At 35.0% G+C, this 16,900-nt stretch overlaps 1 protein-coding gene across 1 annotated transcript in view; it reads right to left on the bottom strand.

Annotated features, from left to right (window-relative positions):
- LOC137398114 (E3 ubiquitin-protein ligase rnf213-alpha-like) overlaps nucleotides 1-16,404 on the bottom strand; it is a 60,054-nt gene extending 43,650 nt beyond the window's left edge. The window contains exons 1-6 of the mRNA XM_068084223.1: nucleotides 16,192-16,404; nucleotides 14,150-14,266; nucleotides 13,763-13,931; nucleotides 11,640-11,912; nucleotides 11,077-11,321; nucleotides 8,700-8,850 (exon numbers count right to left, since the gene is read on the bottom strand). Of these exons, the coding sequence (XP_067940324.1) occupies nucleotides 8,700-8,850; nucleotides 11,077-11,321; nucleotides 11,640-11,912; nucleotides 13,763-13,931; nucleotides 14,150-14,266; nucleotides 16,192-16,404 (1,168 nt within the window). The remainder of the gene's footprint in view (nucleotides 1-8,699; nucleotides 8,851-11,076; nucleotides 11,322-11,639; nucleotides 11,913-13,762; nucleotides 13,932-14,149; nucleotides 14,267-16,191) is intronic.
- Nucleotides 16,405-16,900: the final 496 nt, after the last annotated feature.

Here is a 16,900-nt window from a genome sequence, read left to right as displayed (position 1 = left end):
AAACATAACCATAATCATGAAAAGATCATAACCAATAGTTACACTAAATACAATAAAGTTACTGTAGGTAACTATAGCTATATACTATTTTGTTACTAATTTTTAATATCTAGAGTATATTATCAAAAATTTAATATTGTTACTAGGGGGTGTTTACAATAAATAATTACTATGGGTTTCTCTACCTCTCTATATGACACTTGCGCCTAACAGTGCCAATACCGAAACTGTAGTTAATTTTTTTTAAAGTCAAGGCTAATGTTAAAAATTAATGTTGAAGTAAAATAGTTATTATTTTTAGGCATATACATGTATCTTTTCTCTTTTATGCATACAATTGATGGTCTTCAAGCATGTAGCTTAAAGTTCTCTGCTTATTACGTAATTTTGAAAGAGAAAGTAATAGGTTTTGTCTATAAAAAGCATTGCAATCATTGTCATGATTTCTTTCAGCAATAAGAAGCAATTCAGTAACCTATATTTGCATCCATAGCTGTACCAATATTAGAAAATGTCGGGTTCCATCAAAATATTAATTTCTGCATTCAGAAAATAAAATAGGGCATATAAAACAAGAATAAATGCAAATAAAATACATTAAGGCAAACTATAGATATGTTTTTTTAATTTAAAAGTTGTTTACACATTTAAGATGTCAGAATGATCAATTAAAACAGAAAATACCATAGATATAGTAAACCCTAGATTGGCGAATAGCTATCAATACAATGGAGCAAAAGTGAGGCCTATAATTGGCTGTGTTTTTCACGACGTTACGTCGTAGTGATGTGCATCACAGCATCCAAGCCTTCATTTGAGCAATAAGTTTAGTAGTGGAAGCACGCTTGGCATGCTAGTTTTTAAGTCATAAACATAACAATAAGATCTAATTCTTAGTGAAATGTCATCAAAAGAGACCACAACACCCCAGGTATATCCTGAATTGCCCATAACAAAACAGAAATTCAACTCAAAACGAGAAGTTCTCAACAATATCATAAGCTATCTATGCCGATTAAAGACACCAAGCTGAAAGCTGCTAGTGAAAAATAATAGGAAAATCATCATCATTTCGTCATTGGTTTTGAGTCAGCAGCCAAATCTGTACATGACATTGCTCAATATCTTTTCAGCAACTACCCTTACATCAACTACTTCCTAACCTTTAAGATTAACCAGGATCACATTGAGATTCTGTTTTCCACAATACGATCTAAGGGTGGCTATAACAATAACCCGGATGTGCAGTGCTTTAGATCTGCACTTCGAGAACTGTTCATAAAAGCAGATATCACACCAAATCCCAATGTTAACTGTATTGATCTGGATGTGAGCAGGGCTGAAAAAACTGGCCAACTCCTGCTACATTCTCTGGCTAGAAAGAAAAAGAAAGAAGAGACAAAAGCTGAGGAAGGTGAAGATGAGGAGTTCGGTGATGAGGATTTTTTCTAACTCAAATGTGATGAGCGTATCAAGTTCTTGACCGATGTCGAAGTAATGGGAAGTAGAAATAGTGATGACATAACCCTAATCTCAGTTAAAAACAGAGGAGGATTGGCGACCAGATTGATAGGCCGAATATGAATTGCTGCAGAAAAGTGCCTACGTTCACACATGGAGAGCTGTGGTATCACACAGAGAGCTTTTAAACAAGTAACATCACAGACAGTAACATATATGTTTTACTACATAACCTCCATCAAAGTTTTACATGTACAGTGCATGCCAACAGTCTACTCAAAACTATAGTAAATCGCTATACTAAAATCAGAATACATTATGGCGCTTCAAAGCAGGAATCTAGCTCAACCAACCTTAGACAAAAACTATCTCGCCTAGTTATTTTAAGTCATGTCTAATGAGTGTTTAATACAAGGGTCCAGCGTAACTGCTTCTAAATCTCATTTGATTCATCAGTTTGTTATTAGTTTAATTTCTATTTGGTCACTCCTTGTATTATCAATGATATAGAAGCTTCTAAATCATTGGTATTATTCATTACCATGTGTGTAAGATGCTTGCCTTTCTCATACAAAGTCATTACAGTCATACTTCGACTTATGAGCTTAATGCGTTCAGAGATTGAGCTCGTATGTCGATTTACTCGCATGTTGGTGCAATTTATTTATATATAGAACAATTAAATATATTGATAGGTTTTCATACTTTGAAAATGCAAATAAAACACTCAAAACAATATATTGTAACAGAAAGAACATGTTGGTTATTGTCCTAACTTACCACATGCTTTCAAAAAGCAACAAATAAGAATAATGCAAGGAAATGTGATTAATTAAAATGTAAAATTAAATACATACAATAGCGGCTAACGCTAGCATTTGCCAGAGAGGGAGAGATAAGTTATCCTTCATTACAACAGTTGAATTTGATAAATTTAAATTTTATCCAAGTCTTAAAAGATAAACTTAAAAGCAAACCTATAAGCAAACTTTAATCTTTAACTTAACGCAATTAAAGTTTCTTCGGCGTTCATAGTTTTAAGTTTCTCGCTGGTTAGCTAATTTTTCTTTTGTTTCGCTCTCACAACAAGCCGGCCGTTTTAAGAGAAACCTATCTAAGGACGTTTGCCTTCGTCGCCCTTTCAACGTGTTGCGATCAGGACGAACACAGGTGTTGTCACCAAGGGTTAATGCATGACCGCTAGCCAACTTGTCCGAATGTCCATTTTTTATAGTCTCGATAGATAGCACCGGCCATTTTACGCAGCATCGTTTCAGTTACGCAGTCACCGGCCAATTGTTTGTCTTTTATCCAAAACCTGAGCAGTCTCTCCATCAGTGGTCGTGAAGATCGCTGCATCGTTTAGAAACTATGGTTAGTCCTTTTGCAGACTCAATGCCTTGAATATAATCCTTGTGTTTGATAATTGTGGATGTATTTCTGTCACATTGTTGAGCAAGCTCAATCATGCATACATCTTTTGCATATTTTTCAATAATTTTCCATTTAATATCAATTGTTATCATTCGCTTTTTCATTGCACTATCTATCCTTTTACTGGCAAACTTTCGGTCTACGCACGGTACTTTTAATTCACATAATTCTGCACTGAAAATCGCGCACAAAAAACATGGTACAAAAGTATAATCTGAGCAGTTGAAAAATACAGAGTGATGCATTTCTCATAAAACACCTCCGACATACTTGGCAACTGTCTCATGTGCTCGTATCTCAAACATGGCTCGTATTTTAGTGCTAAAACTTGTTTAAAAGCTGGCTCGTACCTCAAGTTTCTCGTACGTTAGGGCACTCGTAAGTCGAAGTATTACTGCATATAAGTTTTACATATTTTCAATAAAATATGCAGTCTCAGATGCACAAACTATGGAAAAATTGAGCAGTTTTTAGTGCTAAGTCAATAGGAATTAATAGATCAGCTGATTCGCTTTGCACATCACCATGACGTTGCGTCGTGCTAATTATAGGCCTCACTTGTTTTGATTATTCGCATATCTAGGGTTTACTATATCTATGGAAAACACCATAAAACCTCTAATTGAACGCCACCTCTATTTGAATGCCAACTCTATTTGAACGCCACCTCCAATTGACCGCCACCCTGAAAGAAGAGTTGAAAAAATAGCCCGCAATTCTCCAATTGAACCCCACTTCCATTTGACCACCACTTGGACATTATTTGATCTTTACAAGCTCATAATATCAACTGATCAGTAGAAAAGTGTCCACGAAATGGTGTTAATAACCATGAATCGTATTGATAACAATTATTTCTCTCGTTGTCCAACTCCCAAGCTTTTCTTTTTTTCGTCAAAACTTTGAACGCAAAACCATAGAAATGATCATAATGGTCTCAGGCTAGTGGTAGCCTGTCTAAAGGGGTCTTTCTACTTCAAAGTAGCCCCAATGTATAAAAAAGGGTTTTAATTTACGATAGTAGGTAAACTTTGAAAGCAATGCCAAAGAAATAATTACTGTCTCAGGTTAATAGTGGCTCCTTGTTTAATGCGGTCATGATACTTCGAAGTAACGGTATAAAAAGTATAAAAACGGTTTAAATTTACGATGGTCGATGGAACTTTGAAAACAACGCGATAAAAATAACTACCAACCGTCTCAGGCTAATAGTAGTTTTTTTGTTTGAGGCGGTCCTAATACCTCGAGGGACATGCATATAAACACCGTTTTCAAGTTTTTGACCGAAGGTTACGTTTATTGCGAGCAAAGAATTTTGCGTTGCTTTAGTGAGTAGCTAATTAATAAGCCTAGTAATAATTAGCCTAGTAATTAATTTTATTGACTTACTAGTACTACTGATAATAACTGTTTTATTTTTAGCAGTAATAATAATGTTATAAGCTGCAATAATATTTATAAATCGTCCTACTCGAACATGTTCAAAGTCATTTAAAAATAATCGACAATGTGTCTGAGCACACACATACAGTGCGATTGATTGATATAGATTAGTTCTATATGAGTAAAACATACATTCACATTGTTCTAAGTTCTTTTACTAGAGTAGAGTTAGTACAAGAAGACTTTTTTAGACTCTCAACACCAATAGTTTGATGTTGAGAGTCCAAAAATAGAAAGTACAAAAAAGTGTACAAGAAACTTTTTTATTCAAAACTCTCAACAGTTTCGTCATTTATGCTTAGTATTTGTTTCATATTGCTGGCTATTTGGTCTGTCGAATGCTTTAAACAGTGATAGTCAAGTTTGAGAAATATCTGTCCACAAACTGCGGTCCTATAAGGAATTTTTGATAATTCAGCGCATGAAAGTTTTGCTTTGCCAAAAAATTCTTTGGACGCTGATATTGACAAGTTTAGCAAAAATTGTTTGGCCGCTAATACGGATTAGTTCAACAGTGCAGAAAAAGAGTCGAGGCCAGAACATATTGTGGAAGGTATTGCACAACTAGATGATGTTTGTTCCATCAAAAGCAACAATCAGAACGCAGCAATCTGAGCAAATGATGGAAATACTTTTTGTTTTGAAAACGTGAATTTTTGTTTCTGCATGTAATATAAGTATGGTTCGTTTATTTCCCTTGGTCATGAATATATATTTGTATCATTTGATAGATTATTGTTGAATACCTTATAAATATGCAAATTTATAGCATGTCATTTAATAGCATCTTGCAGCTATTTTAACACCGCTAACAAAGGATCGATGTTCATAATCCCACTAGTACTGCACATGAAAAGCTAGTTTTTGCTGCAAACTGTAGCAAAAATATTAGCGAGTGTAATGAGCTTTCATTCAACAATGTTAATTATAGATATAAAATAAAAATATGTCTTCATATTTAGAATGTAATTAATATTGAAAATTCCAACAAATTGCAAAGAAGGTCAAAGGCAATAATATCATGGCAGGTCAATTGCAAGCAATATATATCAACTGGTACAATTATTTTTTGGTATTCAATGCAAATTCATTTAAAGATGTTTGACAAGTTAGAGGTAAGTTAGCAGATTTATTGCAATCAAAATTTTTAATGTCGGATCATTGGAAAAAGAGGGCAAAATATAGGCGACATTCGCTTCACCCATAGGAGGGCTAAATTTATCTTCCAGAAATCCTGAAGAGCCAGTTGAAAAATAGACTGTCAGCCTCTATTGAAACGTTGCCTCCAATTGACCACCACTATAGAGAGGAGGTTGAAAAATAAAGCGTCATGTAGTTCAATTGCAGGTTTTACGGTATACAAATTCATAGGAATACAACAAATAAATATGAATATAATTGCTAGTTTTGTAATGGCAGATCTTACACGCTTTATAAGATTAGCTGCCATTCCTTTTATCATATAAAGCGTTCGTAAAAGCTGCTAGCAGCACAAACAAAATTGAACCGCACGAACAAATTTCTTGCATAACCCTAACTTTGTTAATGTTAGATAAAGGTCGATTTTAGGCATTTTCATACAAAATACTTCATACAGGGTAACTAACGGATTTAGCAGTTAGTTATCCCTTTAACCAGTTTGTCTAAAATTCTGTTAAAACGCTAAGAATTTTCATGAAAATAAGAAGTTAAAGAATTTTGTAAGACGGTACCATTTTGTGTGAGGTTTTTTAGACATTTCCATGGTGAAGTTTCAAAAAACCTTCGGTGTTTATTTTTAGTTACTGTAGTACAAGTATGGCATTACCCAAATCTCATATGTAGTTACACTGCTTTTTATACATTACTTATTCAAAGAGTATCATAAGTTAATGTTACAGGAAAAACTCAAACTACCATAAGTTCTCCTATAGTAGCGCTCAAAAACTTTATTTAAGCACCACTATGGAAGAAGGGTTGAAAAATAGAGCGCTACCCTTCAATTGAACGCCGCTTTTATTTGAACGCCACTTCTTTAATACCGCCACTATTTGGCATCCTCAAGCCCATCATAGGAAGTCATCAGTAGAGAAGCATCCACATAACCGCACTAATAATCATTCCGCTACATTAATAACAATTAACTTGTTCATTGTTTCTGTTTGTATCAAAAAATTTTTTCCAGCACTCAGTAGTTAAGTTGTTTTGTTAAGAACTTTGATTGAAAAAACCACATAAATCATTAGTAACTCAAACTAATAGTAGCTTATTTTTTTATGCGATCCTGATGCTTCGATGCATGTAAAAAAGGTTTTCGCATTTACAATAGATTCATTGCGAGACTAAAACATTTTGAGGCTATTTTTATTACTTGTGGTTACTCTTCATTTGAGCTAGAAGTGTCTATTCAAAAGTCAGCGCGTAAAAGGTTTCGCTCTGCTAAAAGATTGTTTTGACACTAATCTCGACTAGCTAAGAGCTGGGCAGAAAAAGGGTTGAGGTCAGAAGACACTGTGGAAGGTGTTTAATATTTAGAAGAATATGAAATGGTTACAAACAAAAGTAACAATCAGATGAAAGTGGCCAAGCAAATGACACTAATACTTTTGTTTTAAAAAAGTTGATGTTTTTAAATTTTAATTTTTGGTTCTGCATATATTATAATTTTGGTTTGTTTGTGTCTCTTTTTTTTGAATATATACTGTGAAACCTCTAATTGAATGCCATGGCACTCTATTTTTCACCCCTTTTTTCTGTAGTGGCAGTCAATTAGAGGCGAAATTCAAATAGAGGCTGGCGGTGTATTTTTCAAATGGCTCGTCAGAAATTTGGGAGGATAAATTTAGCTCTACTATGGGCGAAGTGTATGTTGCCTATATTTTGCTATCTTTTTCTGATTGAGCGATATTAAACCTTTTGGATGCAATAAATCTGCTAACTTATTTCAACTTGCCATAAAACTCTTAATAAATATACTTGCTACACCAAGAAATATCTCTATCAGTCGATAACTATTGCTTGCAATTGACCTGCGACGATATAGCCTGTGTCCTTCTTTGCCATTTGTTGGCATTGTCAATTTTTTTCCTTCTAAATATGGGGACATATTTTTATTTTATATCTACACTTAACAATCTTGCATAAAAGCTCATTGCACTAATTGATATGTTTGCTACAGTGAGCAGCCAAAACTAGCTTTTCATGCGCAATGGAAGTGGGGTTATAAGCATCGATCTATTGTAAGCCGTGTTAAAATAGCTGCAAGGATGCTATTAAATAACATTCCATAAATCTGCACATTTATACATGTAGGTTATATAATGAAAATCTATCAAATGATACATTTAAATATTCATAAAAAGTGACAAACACGAATCAAATAAAGTTGGCAGTTTTAAAACAAAAAAATTTCCATCATTTGCTCGGATAGATGCGTCTTGATTGTTGCTTTCGATAGAACGAACATCTCCTAGTTGTCCAATACTTTCCGCCATATCTTCTGGCCTCAAGTCTTCTTCTGCAGTGCTGAACTAGTCGATATTAGCGTCCAAACAGTTTTCTGTCAGAGCAAAACCTTTACGTGTTGCATTTAGCACAAGTGCAACGCTTAAAAGTTTGCTCACTAAACTGTCCCTTTGCCCAAAACTTGCAAACCGTTTTTATATACATGTTCTCCAAAGTATTAAGACCGCATTAAACGAGGAACTACTATTAGCCTGAGACAGTTAGAAATTACTTCTATAGCATTGCTTTTAAAGTTCATCTACCATCGGAAATTTAAACCAATTTTTATATACATGTATGTAGCTACTTCGAAGTAGAAAGACCACGTTAAACAAGGAACTACGATTGGCCTGAGACCGTTATTGATTATTTCTATGGGGTTACTTTCAAATTTTTGACAGAAAAAAACAAAAAGCTTTGGAGTTGGACAACGAGAGAATTATTTGCTACTAATGTAAACGATTCATTATTAACACGATTAAGTGGACACGTTTCTACTGATCACTGAAATCTTTGAAAATTGAAAAATTAAAATATTTCTTGCTGAGTATTTACGAAAAGATCTGAGAGATCAGTATGTGATGCAATCTTTATATAATAATATACATCTTGAGTGATAAACAAACAGCCATAAGTAACAGTAAAGTGGTTGTTGTATCATTCATAAAGCAAGGCAGGCATTTCCTAAAGAATGTAGACAAAGACAAGATGTTGCATATAAAAATCCGAGTCACTGGCATGGGATTGAGGTTTAAAGATTTGAAACAGGCTTTTAAGAAAATAAAACAACTAGCGACAACAATGTCATTTCACTCATCCTTCAAAATTTTCAAAATCAATTGCTAAGGACATCAGAAGAAATGTTGGTGGCAGCTTACTTTGCACTTCTTCATGAACCCAGTTGACAAAGTCTGCACACTCAGCAAACGCTCTGAGACAGTCCAGCTGCTTTTCGGAGATTTGGCGAATCATTTCCGCTCCATTCATAAAATCTTCAGAAACACTACGCAGCTCCAAAACTTGTTCTCGCTAAAACCAAGCCATTACAAAACATGTTTTTAATCTAATTTTAAATGACTCGAGTTATGTAAAGTAAAAATACATGAAATTGAAATCTTTCGGAAGTTTTCTTTCAGATAAAAATAGGTGAGGCTAAAAGAGGCTCAATTTTTTTCATTGGTTAAAAATCGATCTCTTACACAAAATCACGAAAGACTACGTAGCAATACAAAGTCTCGAAGCTTGTTTCTATAGCCATAAATTCCATAAGTTCACCTTTAGATCAATTTTGAGACTTACATGTTAAAGCCTCTTACAGTATGTGTTTAAAACATGAAGAGCTGGGCTTGTACATCAGTTGTACAAGCCTCCACATTAATCATAGCTTAAACGTATCGTGTAAAAGACATTGCACACTGAAAATTTGTGGAACATTGAAAAAGCAAATCGAAAAGTAGTTTTTTTTTTCTCAGTAAATAGACTTGAAGCAACTAAAAAAACTTTTTGAAAATGTTTAGGCATAGTTTTAATGTTTTATTCAAAAGACTTAATCTTTTGATATGTGGTAAGAAACTAAATAAAATTCATAAAAGGCATGTTTCTTATTAGTAAGTTGTATTTGTGAGTAACAGTAATCCTAACATACTGAGCTTTAACCACACAACTATATTATAATTTAGCAGACATTCTCCTGTCATACAGCCCACAACCAAAGTGATAATGGAAAAAAGAAAGGGTACTGCTTGTTGAGAAATGCAATATTAGCAGTCAAATGGCACTGCAGTGCAATAGGAGAACTGCAATGGTAGCTGTAATGTACTGGGTGTTATTATGTACAACAAACAGCAATGATGAAAGGAAAATATGATATGTTTATATCTTTCCCTGCAATAGGAGAAATGCAATATTAGAAGTAAAATGGCAAGCTGCTGGGTAATATACAGTTTGAAAGTTGATTGCGCTGAATGTAGAATGGTTTTGACAATATCTGTACCAGAAAGCAAGCATTAGCATTCACGTATGTCTGAAAGTTTTTTGCAAACTGGAGCAAAATAAAGAAATGGGTCATGTCACAGAAACCATGGTTAAATCGGGTGTGTGAGATTTAGAGTTATCTACACTAGCAGAAGGAGAAAAATGTCAGAGTTATCTTTAAAATCGGCAAAAAAGAAACGATCACTTTTCATTAATTCTACGTTTATTACAGAAACCTTCAGCTAATGGACAATGCCATAGACTGGTGAAATGCGCACGTTTTTCTGATGAAATGCGCACGGGTTTATGGTTTTACTATGTGTAGCGCGTCTTTATGAGCTTTTTGTTGGCCAGTCTTAATGTTGTTTACAAAAAGGCTTGTCAGGTCTTAATGGCGATTTTAGGCCAAATTAACCTTTCTATTTATGTATAATCCGATCAGATGAGTAAGTTTGAGAATATTGTCTACTCTTTTCAAAGCCGTAACATTTTTAAATAGGCGAATATGTTTTCTGTATCATTATTACACTTAAATGACTTCACACAAATATGGTTAAATTTTTTCATGGGATTTCGGTACAAGGGTTTGGGTACGGCTGTTGAATAATTTTTCAGTGTTGTGCACATATGCAATTATCATAAAGCTCACAAACCGTGGGTTGTGGGATAATTAAAATATATATATATATCTATATTATTTAATATACATACATAATTTATATATTTATTTATATATTATCTATATATATATAAATAAATATACAAATGTGAAGATGCACATACATACATATGTATGTGCAATAACATACATACATACACATACGTATGTACATACATACACATACGTATGTACATACATACACATACGTATGTACATACATACACATACGTATGTACATACATACACATACGTATGTACATACATACACATACGTATGTACATACATACACATACGTATGTACATACATACACACATACGTATGTACATACATACACATACATATGTACATACATACACACATACGTATGTACATACATACACACATACATACATACATACATACATACATACACACATACGTATGTACATACACACATACGTACATAAACACATACATACGTACATACACACATACGTATGTACATACACATACATATGTACGTACATACACATACGTACATACATACGTACATACACATCCGTATGTATGTACATACACATACATACGTACGTATGTACATACATATATATATATAGATTTATTAGACATAAGCTTCACCGCTTGTGAAAGTTTCTCTAAGTCAAAGAAATCTCCTTGAAGGTCGAAAGTCTTTTGCATCTCCAACAAAATATTTGCACCACTGCCGTATTGCTCTAATACTAGACAGATATCAATCTGTCTTTCCCTCAATTCGAACAGATTCTTATCGTCGAGCATTAGAGAAATCTGTCTCAAGAGCTCTTCTTTACTGCCTCCAAAATGCACTGCTTGAAGTTCTTTCAAATTTGATACTTTGATGGTACCTACAAATATAGCATTATATAGCATATATACCTACCTATAGCATCCAAATACTGTTATATAATAATATCACATAATACTAATAACAATAATATTATTATCGCATCCAGATGCCGTTCATAAAATTCTAAGTTTGTACTTTGTTTGAAAACTCACTTTACACTCCTTCATTTGAGCATTTTCAATTTGAGACCACTTTTCCTAAGTTTTTAAAACTTCAAAAAAAACTGTGAAAAAATAGGAAAGCTACAAACATTCAAATAACCCTTCAAGATTTGTCAAATCACAATATTGTACCAACAAGCGATTATACAAAATACCTGCTTTGATAGAGTCAATTAGATCATCAAAATGTTGCATAACTTTCCGAATGGTAGTGACAATACCGTTCCACTCCAGCTCAATGTTGAGGTTTACATGAAGCATTTTTAGAAAAAGCTCATGCTGCCTATAACGACAGAACTCTTCTAAAATGTTTCTAACGCTGTCAGGGATGAGGTCGCAGATCACTTTCTTTGTGTGGCTATCAACCGTGTCTTCAAATTTTAGATCAGAGAGAGATCTCACCAACCATTCATCTATTGAACTGGTATCTAAAATTTATTAAAGTTGGTCAGCTATAGAATGTTTGATGACTCACTCTGTTAAGCTCAAAACATCAAAGCAAAGCTACCCTAATGAGTAAATACAGCTTATAGCTCTAATAAAATATTAATGCTTGCTTTAGGACAACACAGTTTCTGCAAATTATTGCAGGTAGAGGGTGTATAACATTTTTGACTACCTTGTAGTAAACACCCAGTCACACCATTTATGTGATAAAAATGTTAAAGGTTGACTTGCAACAAAATTCACATTACAGTTATTTGATATGAAAAAATTCACCATGTCTTACTCTGTTGTGTTGTAGGTGCATAATATGTGGAAATGTGATTACAAGCTTTTGAAAGCTCAAAAACGAACAGTTAATCGCTGCCACACGAGACCGCCATAGTTTGGATTCTCTTTCCAAAACGGCTCAAATGTGACGTAGCTGTGGTAGATGGTTTCTGTTTACACTTTCATGCAACCTTCTCCGTCGAAATATTTTCACAAATATACTTCACGCATTCAATAAAACCATGTCTATTGTTCTTACGCGTCTATTTTATCATCATGGTAATGATGTCATTTTTAGCAGTGATATCTTATAACTTACCGTAAAAATTCGTTCAATTTTTTAGCCTTAGCTTGAAGGAGTACATATCATGACTGTCTGATAATCATGACGAGCCTGTTGGTCACTTGTGATAATCAAAAATTGCTGCAGAAATTACTTGCGAAGTATTGGGTCACATGATCAGATGACGACTTGCCGATTAGACCAAACCGAAACAAAACTGTAAAGTAGCGAGCATCTATATTTGATACGGGGTCTTCGGTAAAACCCGAAGTGTTTGTCATAAACTAGTGCTACGATAAGTTTTATTTTGAGCTTTTTATTGGCCTTTCAATTCATGTGTGAACATCACGTGACAAGACAATAAATAAATGTCATGACTACGTCAGAGAAATAAAGAGATTCCAATCTACGACAGCTTTTCGTTGTTGAGCTTTAAAGAGCTTGTAATCACATTTCCACATATTTGGCACCTACAACACAACAGAGTAAGACATGGTGAATCTTTTGATACCAAATAACTGTAATGTGAATTTTGTTGCAAGTCAACCTTAAAAAATTAACTTCGAAACCTGTAAAGCATTGCTTGGTAAGCTGCCAGAGACTGGAGAAATCCTGTATAAAATTTGAGTAAGTTTGAAGCTCGAATGTCCTTGTGGTGAACGCATGCTTCAAGTCATCTTTACGATCTTCTAGAACTTTGGAAACGTCTGCTAGTTTGAGAGCACTGTGAATATATTTCTGCAGGAGCAGAAATTGGCCTAGAGTAATTGTCCCTTGCATCACTGACTCCATTACCACTTCAAACACACTAAGAGTTTGTGTTAGACTGCAGCCGTCAAAAGTTTGAAAATGTGGTGCTCCTCCTTGTTGGAATTGAGCTACAAAAATATACTAAACGTAGCAAGAAGTGTTGCTGGAAATAGCAAAGCTCCCTATGAACTAAAAGTTTTTGTAAGTGTACACACAACCTGGCAAACCAAAGATTTTTGGTTATTTCCTCAACTTCTATTTAATGAAACCCAATTGGTTGTTTTTTCAAAATAACTATTTTGGGAAGACACCATGAACAGTTTAAGCAGTATCATTGTGTCAGTGTTAACTAGCTGTGATCTTAGTAGTATGCAATTAAAGTACGCCAGGTTTATTTTGATATATTTCAACTATAGCTGAACAACCCATTTTGCGGTTTTTATGGCCAAGAAAATGCTAGAAAGCTTGTTCTTCAAGTGTCAGGAATAAGCAATAATTCGAAGGTTTTAAGGCCACATACTGTATACATACATTGGAACGCCCAGATCTCCAGAAAGTTTTCCTCGTTCTTCATTAAGTGTCTCACAACAGCAATTACATCGTTGCCTTCGACACTCCATTTGCAATTAACAGCCTTTGAAATCGTGTCGCAAATGCTGCCAGCGAGTCTATCACTCTTCAGGTACCTGATGTTCTCAGTCTAAAGATATAAAAAAGCTTACTATAACTGATTGTTGTTAACTTTTTTATTGATTTTAATGTGTTAGCTCAGTCAATTAATCTGAAACTTGCAATTGCAATTTGATTTCGATAAGTTGCCTTTTTACTTATGAATTTGTTAGATTATAAAGAAGATAAAATAGTTACAATGTAACTAATGACACGAGCAATTGGTGTAAAGCTATTATAGCAAGTAACCTTGAGCCACCACTGAGGAATAGAGATGAAATAACGCGTGATGACGTCTGACATAGCTGAAGACTGACACTTTCTTGTTCCATCTATCCATGGGAGAAAGTCACCTGGTCTGTTGATCTGCAATCACATGGTCAAATACTAATGCAAGTGGGGCAATGCATAGAACAAAATTGCTGCATTTTTTGGTAGCAAGTGTTAGATGTTCAGACAGGAAGTTCCTTTTATTTAATCAGGTCAAGGTTACAACAATGTGTAATAACAAGGTCCAGGACATTCAGTATAATAATAGTTAGTAGAATAGTAGATGAGTTAGTTATGTACAGCCAGCATCCTCCCCATCAAAGCATTTACAACCCAATACCATAAGCTGTGTTAAAAGAGCATGTTTACAACAACAAAAACAACAGATAACAATACAGTCATACTTCGACTTACGAGCTTAATGCGTTCCGAGACTCAGCTCGTTAATTTACTCACATGTTGGTGCAATTTATTTATCTATAGAACAATTAAATATATATTTATTGGTTTCCATACTCTGAAAAATGCAAATAAAACACTCAAAACAAGATATTGTAACAGAAAGAACATGTTGGTTATTGTCCTTACGTACTACATGCTTTCAAAAAGCAACAAATAAAAAATAATGCAAGGAAATGTGATTAATTAAAATGTAAAATTAAATACTTGCAATAGCAGCTAACGCTAGCATTTGCCAGAGAGGGAGATATAAGTTATCCTTCATTACAACAGTTGACTTTCATAAATTTGAATTTCATCAATGTCTTAAAAGACAAGCGTAGAAGCAAACCTAAAAGCAAACTTTCATCTTTAACTTAACGTATTTAAAAAAAATTTGGCATTTGTGGTTTGAAGTTTCTCGCTGGTTTGCTAATTTTTCCTTTGTTTCGCTTTCACGACTAGCCGGCTGTTTTAAAATAATCCTATCTAAAGACGTTGGCCTTTGTCGCCCTTTCAACATGTTGCAATTAGGACAAACGCAGGTGTCGTCACAAAAGGTTAATGCACGACCACTAGCCAACTAGTTCGAATGTCTATTTTTATTGTTTTGCTAGATAGCACCGGCCTTTTCATATAGCATCATTTTAGCTACGCTGTCACCGGCCATATGTTTATCCAATGCCTGAGCAGTCTCTCCATCAGCGGTTGTGAAGATCGCTGCGCCGTTTAGAAACTATGGCCAGTCCTTTTGCGAACTAAATGCCCTGAATATAATCCTTCGGTTTGATAATTGTGGATGTACATATTTCTGTTATATTGCTGAGCTAGCTCAATCACGCATACACATTGCGCATATTTTTCAATAATTTTCCATTTAATATCAACTGTTATCATTCGCTTTTTCTTTGCATTATCTTTCATTTTACTGGCAAACTTTCGGTCAACGCAGAATACTTTTAATTCACATAATTCTGCACTGAAAATCGCACACAAAAAAAAACAAAGTACAAAAGTATAACCTGAGCAGTTGAAAAATACAGAGTGATGCTGTTCTCATAAAACACCTACGACATACTTGGCAACTGACTCACGTGCTCGTATCTCAAACATGGCTCGTATGTTAGTGCTAAAACTTGCGTAAAAGCTGACTCGTATCTCAAGTTTCTTGTACGTTGGAGCACTCGTAAGTTGAAGTATTACTGTATTAATCAGATTAGAAAAATTATGTTACACATCAGTAAGCACATGGCGGTCACTGACTATGGCGAGTACCGACGAGGAGGATTAACCGCACGACCGGACCTGGTGGTATGCCTAAGCAAGACTTGATAATTGGTAGGTTGAGGTTTGTGACCGGTATCAGTAAGGCTGGGGTTGTCAATTATGGGTAATGGTGGATTGGCTGGCTGACTAGGCATTGGTGGTTGCGGAGAACATTGTGCAGTGGGGTCTGATGGTGATGAATCGCTAGATTGAGCTGTTTGTGACGGCAAAAGTTGGCGCCTGTTCCGCCTAAACCTGCGCCCAGTTTATTGATTCTGAACTATGTATGATCTAAGTGTTCCGGCGGTGCCCATTACATCATAGATCTGGTCACTCCACTCTTCATTGGTTCGTACTCGAACAGGAGAGCCAGATGTCAACTGATTGAGAGGTTGATTGAGAGCTGATTGATCGTAATACCTCTTGGCGGATATCTTGGCCTGTAAGTTATTTTCCAGGACTCTTTCAGTATCCACGTTATGTTTATTCAAACGCCTAGGCAGTGATGTTCTAACACCGGCACCTAACATTACCTCGTTAGGGCTGTATCTAGTAATGGTCTTGGAGCATCTATATATCATTAAGGCAGCTGCTGGGTCATCTTGTGACAAGATCTTCTTGGCTGTTTAAACGGCTTTTTCAGCAGCCCCATTAGACTGGGGGTAATACGGGCTGCTAGTCACATGTTCTATACCAAGGTCAGTCATGAACTTGGCAAATCCATAACTATTATAGGGAGGACCATTGTCACTAACTAGTTTGATAGGGATTCCCCAGCGAGCAAAGATGGACTTGAGTTTCTGGATTATAATATGTGATGTGGTGTTTTGGGTGCGGATAATCTCAATGTAATGACTGTATAAGTCTACAACTACTAAGTATTTTGAACCCTTGTAGTCAAGTAAGTCTGTCGCAATGGTATGCCATTTACTCTCAGGAATGCTCTGTAAAATCATAGGCTCTTTTCGATCGGCGGGTTTATGCTTGTAACAGAATTCACATGCTGCTATGTGGGACTGAATATCA

This window comes from Watersipora subatra, chromosome 6 (assembly GCF_963576615.1).
Source record: "Watersipora subatra chromosome 6, tzWatSuba1.1, whole genome shotgun sequence".
NCBI lineage: Eukaryota > Metazoa > Bryozoa > Gymnolaemata > Cheilostomatida > Watersiporidae > Watersipora > Watersipora subatra.
Note: the sequence above shows the minus strand (reverse complement) of the source record. Positions and strands in the feature narration are given on the sequence as shown.